Source organism: Lactuca sativa, chromosome 7 (assembly GCF_002870075.4).
Source record: "Lactuca sativa cultivar Salinas chromosome 7, Lsat_Salinas_v11, whole genome shotgun sequence".
NCBI classification, from domain to species: domain Eukaryota; kingdom Viridiplantae; phylum Streptophyta; class Magnoliopsida; order Asterales; family Asteraceae; genus Lactuca; species Lactuca sativa.
The window spans coordinates 9,881,432-9,887,841 of NC_056629.2; the positions used below are offsets into that span (position 1 = coordinate 9,881,432).

At 29.4% G+C, this 6,410-nt stretch overlaps 1 protein-coding gene across 2 annotated transcripts; it reads right to left on the reverse strand.

Moving 5' to 3' along the window:
- Positions 1-2,818: 2,818 nt before the first annotated feature.
- Positions 2,819-5,565, reverse strand: LOC111876926 (DNA repair protein RAD51 homolog 3). Of its 2 annotated transcripts, none has more exons than XM_042896607.2 (9): positions 5,013-5,565; positions 4,470-4,568; positions 4,268-4,390; positions 4,143-4,203; positions 4,001-4,071; positions 3,687-3,913; positions 3,464-3,595; positions 3,291-3,357; positions 2,819-3,185 (listed from the first exon to the last, which is right to left on the reverse strand). In XM_042896607.2, the coding sequence occupies exons 1-9, from the start codon at positions 5,122-5,124 to the stop codon at positions 3,010-3,012; spliced, it is 1,068 nt and encodes a 355-aa protein (XP_042752541.1). In that variant the 5' UTR covers positions 5,125-5,565; the 3' UTR covers positions 2,819-3,009. The 2 variants fall into 2 exon arrangements, with proteins under 2 accessions (XP_042752541.1, XP_023729248.1); XM_023873480.3 differs by having other exon boundaries at positions 4,143-4,176; positions 5,013-5,564.
- Positions 5,566-6,410: the final 845 nt, after the last annotated feature.

A 6,410-nucleotide genomic window follows, 5' to 3' on the forward strand; every position in this document is an offset into this window, starting at 1 on the left:
ATGTGGTTATCCCATCTCGAGCACAAAGTCATCCCTAAGTCAATACCTCGATTCAGAAAATTGGTTATGGTAGGAATAAGATCAAGTAACATTCATCAAAGTATTTTGTTGATCTTTATAGGCACATAGTTGTTCCATCAAGTAGGAACTTTAGTACATTACTACTCATCAATGTGGAAACAAGTGGGGCTAACAGAAAAAGTCTTTGGGGATCTAAAATCCAAGAAATCCTTCCTTCTTGAGCTTTACCACCCAAAAAAAAACAATGTTTAAACGATTCCAACAATGGAGAGTAAGTCGACTTCCAATTGAAAAAATCTTCACTTTCCAATTAGACAGCTTTTCTTGTGAATAAGTCACACTCATGTTCTTTATAAATAAGAAAATTTGTTTAGTTTATTTACGGTTTTGACTAAAATATAAAAATCGCCAAAACATAACATAAAAAAAGTTACATAAAAACACAAGGATTTTTTCAGGATGGTCAACCGTTGCTTTTTCACCTACCTCCATCATCCTTTGTCACCTACCTCAACAAAAAGAATCATAAACAAATTAAGTTATTGGCTTCAATAAATATTATAAGATCATTAATCATTTTAAAAGGAGGAGGTGTGCAGTGATGCACTTAAATCTTAATGAAGAGTAATAATTATTATTATATTTTATGTTTTTCTATACAAAAGAAATTATAACGAGTGGGATGATGCTATTTGGTTGTTCGCAATCTTAAGCAAATGTATTTGATAACAAAATAGTTTGGTACATTAAATAATCGGAATTTATTTATGGCATGAATCGTGGCAAATTCGATGTGCGACAGCAAGAAAATGTTTCGTATGACGTATATATAAAGAAAAACCATAATGTAAGAATTTCTTAATAACACAATAAGTCGCTTATTTGTTGTAGTGTTTCATAAACTTTGTCTCTCTTGATCTATAGAAAACCTCGTATCATGAGTTAGTTAAGAATCATACCATTGGTTTTGGTTTGCTAATTCAGATGATAAATAATGGAAGATAGTGTAATTAATAGGTTGTTAGAATCTATGACTTTTGTCTTACCATATGTTTTTTGCTTACATTTTATATGGCATAAATAGTAGTTGTGACGTCTTTTCTGACAGCCCATTTTGTAAAGATGATTTCACTGTAAAAGAGTCTAAAAGAGATACGATGAAAACAAGGATATCAAAAAAATAATAATAAGATAAATAAATAAATACAACTTTTAAACTTTTTTTTCTTCTAAGTTCTAGATATCACCCCTAATAAATATTTAAGAAGTAAATAATTATATAACTTAAAGTCATAATAATCAAGTTTGGAAGACTAAAACATCAAAATATTTCATTATTTTTCATAACATATTTTTATATTTTAGTCTTTTAGGTTTGATTGTCTTTCAATGATTGTATTATTAGTAATGTTGTTGGCCTTGTTTGACCGTCAAATTTGATGACATAATTTTATTGACTTTTTGGAAAAAAGAAAATGGTAAATTAAGCAGCCCCCGTCTCATGAAACCCCTCACAATTGAACAAAAAGGGAACCGAAAGTATAAATAAAAGTAAGAAAGTTCAAGTTACCCTTCTCTTGGAATAATTTAATGTTATGAAGTGGCACCAAATTATTAACAATTTTTTTAGATTATTAAAGATTAGATGTAAATACAAAATTCTAAGAAAAGTGAGAAGTTTGAATTTATAAATATTTGAGAAGTATGAATTTATAAGAAAAGTGAGAAAATATTGAATTATAAAAATTAAAGTGTTTTTTTATCTTTTAAATTTAAACAAATAACTTAGATAAATAAATAAAGAAAATTAATGAATTTTTAATTTAATAATTTTAACATTAGCAGGAAAATTAATTAATGAAATTAATATGCATTTATTATTCCATTTAAATACTATCTAGAATTTAATAAAATGAAAAAAAAAACATAAAATGACATGTGAAATAAACATTAATTTAAAATAACCACAAAAATACATGTGACAAAATAAATGAGAATGTGACATGCGGTAAAAAAAAATTATTTATTAGGGAAGATTTGAGAGTGAGGTTTTACCGAGCAATAAATATCGATTTTATTTGGTTATTTCAGGTAGGTTGGGACAACTTTATATTGCACAATTTAAGATTTTTATTTGAATTATGGTTTAAAAATCATGGATGATTTTTTGTTTTCATGTTGAAATGATCAAGTCCCCATTTCCAAATCTCAATTATTATTATTTTTTATTTATTATTATTATTATTATTATTATTATTATTTTGTTATGGTTCGATGTTTAACTGGCTTTGTTTTATGGAACCGAAAACTTTGTTGTTTAATAACAATAACATCACTTTTAAAGCTTTAGGGAATCAAATCCATAATAATTTGCTATTTCATAACATTAACCTTTTTTAGAATCTCCTTAATTAGCTATTACACATCATTATTAAATTATTTTTTCTCAAAAATCCACTGTCCTATTTTAAGTAAAAAAACTGTCACGATTTTATTTATCTACTCATTAATACATTTTTTTGGTTCATCCGATTTACATCATAAATATCTCAAATATAATTTACTATGAGACATTCTATATATCATCAGTTTTGAAAAAATTACGTATAACATAACTTGATATCACATGTACAAGATTAAATGGGCCGACCGAATTAGATCACAGATCACTTAGCAGGTTAGACTTACAACGACTAATTTTGTAATGCAAACGAGTAACTTTTTATTTATTTATTTTTATAAAAAATTCATGTATTAAAAAATATTACAAAAACTAATTTGTTAGAATAATAGTCCAGATATTGAAGTAAATTGATTTAGGAAGGTTCAAGTTCCACATTCTCACTAAAATTTCCTCACTTCTCCCATAAGCATTTTACAGATTAACATACAGTCATACATGGTTACATTCCCCTTCTTAGTTCTTACAACCACATGGGCTTTTTTAAGTGGGCTCGCAAGACTCATATGTAAACTACGTAATAAAAGTTAGATATTTTTAATTCTTTTGTTGTTTGAGGGGGAATCCCTGATTCCCTTTCCTGTCACGGAATATGGTGCAGATGCCGATCGGAGAGAGGGTGATTTGTCAATGTATGCATACCGTTCGTTTCCATTCCAATGTAAAATTATCCGATTTGTTGAAGCATGTGACCAACTATCACCTGTAAATAAAACCAAGTTTCAACACTCCGTTTATTATAACATATGAGGGCAATTTTGTAAAAATGAAAACAAGTAAATCGAAATTTGAGATTTTTAGATGTTACCGAGTGCAAGGGCTAAATGGAATGAACCATCTGAGTACTTAGTGGTCACTTGATTCAATACAACAACCTGATCAAATTCAAACAAAATAAAACAAACGAGGGCAATTTTGTAAAATGTTAGAATTAAACCTTGTATTTCTGACTTTTTCTATTAAGTCAGAAATCAATCTTACCGCTACTCCAAATTTTCTAGCAAGTTTCATCAGCTTTAAAGCCATTCCACCAAGCAGTCTAGTTCTCAATGCCATGTCATCAAAATCTTGACGAAAGTGAAATGTGATGCTATCAATGATAACCACCTTAACCTATAAACACATTCAAACAATTTAATATTATTTTAATGAGACTAAATATAAGATCAATACATATAAATACATTCATGTATCATGTGCTTACATCTTTATGGTCAGTGATGAACTTGTCTAAGTAATTGATGAGTGCAATTTGCTCAGTGTAACTGCATACACGGAAGTAAAATATATTTTCAAGAAAATCTTTGGGTTGAATTTTGACTTCATGGGAATGAAACCCTTTTCGATACAAACGACTGTATTCTGCCATGTCATCACCACAAGCTTCTGCAATTTGTAAAGCTCGTTCAACCATAAAGCTACCTTCCGTATCTAACATAGAAAGAAAAAAAAAAAAAAGGAACCATGTTAAGCTTTCACTATAACATTAGAATTGAACTATTCAACCAGAGAACTTACCAATATAAATTGCCTTGCCTCCAAGTCCACCATAATCAAATGGGATTTGAACATTTACTGCAAGTTGAATTCTGTGTCTTGTGTTAGCAGATAAGAAACACAAAAACATGATTAAAAAAACAAAACAAACAATATAGTATACCCGAGTTGTGTTTTACCAATGCCTGGAACTCCTCCTAGTAAAGGAAAGGGACAAAAAACATCTGGGAATATTATTAACATACACACTTGGAGTAAACAAAAAGAATGTATCTCAAAAGAACTAACCAATTTCAGTGACTTCCTTGCAACTTATTCCACCACCTAAAATGTTATCAAAATCTGAAGATGAAGTGGTGATACGTACAAGGGTTTCCTCTTCCTGAAGCATATCCCATGCACTTTGGGCACCTTCAAGAAATGGTAACCAAAATTATGATCATGTAGTTTTAGCAGTATGGAAATTAAAAACTAATGGAAGGATGAATACCTTTGACAATTGTGCAACTGGTACTGGTGCTTTCTGATCTACTACCATCTGATACAGTTTTTAAAATTTCAAGTGCCTCGGCTTCTGAAATCTTCAGTTCTGATCCATGAATAATGAATGAGATTGTTTATGCTAAAAGTAATGTACAAAATGTTGCAACAATTACAAAAAAGGGTATATATTATATCACAAGGCTTAATGACATTATGAAAAAAGGAATATCAATCAACCATCATTTCTAATTTCCTGATATTTTCCAATCGCAAATCCACAAAAAGCATCAGTTAATAACAAATTACAAACACAACAAAGGGCATCTAATATTAGATAATGACCAAATGCGATATTGTTCGCTCGACAATATTATCGAGCAGTTGGTGTGTGGAATTCGTAAGCAACAATGACCTATCACACTTCAATCCAATCTCTATGATTATGGTAAAGTAATCCAATATAAACTTCAAATAAAAAAGCTGTGTGACTCAAACATGTACATAGAATTCAGTAGAAGTGCGTTGGGTAAAAAATAAACAAATGAAATACCTAGTGCAAGATGGGAAGGAGAAACTGAAGAAAGCAAATTAATGGAAGTGTAGCCTGCAGAAATCAGCTTCCCTTTCTGTGAGGCTGACAATGGTGATTTCAGGACCTCCATTAGTCTTGATTGGTCGATTGAACACGGTCTCTTTGTTATTCAGTCTTCCCGCCACCTCAATCTGCAAAAGTGCAAATGATGATGCGGATCAAATTCTAGACCCGGATCACTCGATTCCACGGAGGTTTTGCTATGATGGTCAGATGGTGCGGACCGGGGTTTTTACACCCTTCCCCTATTTTGAGTTGTGACAAGTAAAATATAAGAAAATCTTTGATAAAATTCTTTGTTTTTTCCAAAAAGAAAATTCATGAAATTTGCCCGAATATATAGTTATAATAAACTGAAATTTGAATATACTAGTTTATAAACTGAAAATAGTTCTTAACACCGAAATTTTAAAAATTTTAGTCTTAAGACATTAAAACAATACTAAAATGAACATGTAAACAACAAAAATATAAAATTTCTAAAAAAAATCTTTAAAAAATACAATAGAAGTTATCATTTTTATTTAAAAAAAAAAAAAAAAAAAAAAAAAAAAAAAAAAAAAAAACTAATGTTAAAAAACATAAAAAGGAAAATAATAAAACAAATTAAGAAAATATTGTCAACGGTGTCTACAAAGTTCGTAAAAGAATTACACATATTAAAAAAGATGCAACCGAAACTGAAAATATTATTAACATAAACAGTAAAAAAATTTAAAAATAAAATCAAAGTTTTTTTTTATAAAAAATCAAGTTACAAAAAATTATGGAAACTATAAAAAGAAATTATATCAAATCCGTAAATCAAAGTTTAAAAAAATAAGCTATAACAAATTTCTAAAAAAAATCACTTAAAAAAAATAAAAGCTAAAGAGGTTTGAAGAGACAAGTCAAGTGTTGCGCTGCGTAGAACACACGTAAAAGTTTTATAGTCTGAAGTCTTCCAAAAAAAATTGCTGCGAGAGGGCAAGTGTTGCACATGTACTACGTCACGTAGCAAAAAATGGTCTGAAGAGATTTTTTAAAAAAAAAAAAAAACAGCACCTTAATACTTTGAGTTAATTTACGGTTTAATTTTAATATTTATTTTTTGAACAAAAAAGTCTCGATTATCTAATTTTATACAACAGAAAACCAATCTAACATAACCCTCCACCTAAATACCTTTGAAAAAACCGGTTCTACATCATCATAGGCGAAGCGAAGATGAAAGGTTGGACGGAAGTCAGACGGAAAAAGCAAGCACCGATGAGAGTAAGAGGAGATACAACATTCTTTGTCTCAGACGTACCTGATAATACAAACAAAACAGATCTACGGAGACGATTCGCAGAATATAGGGAGATATCGAACGTA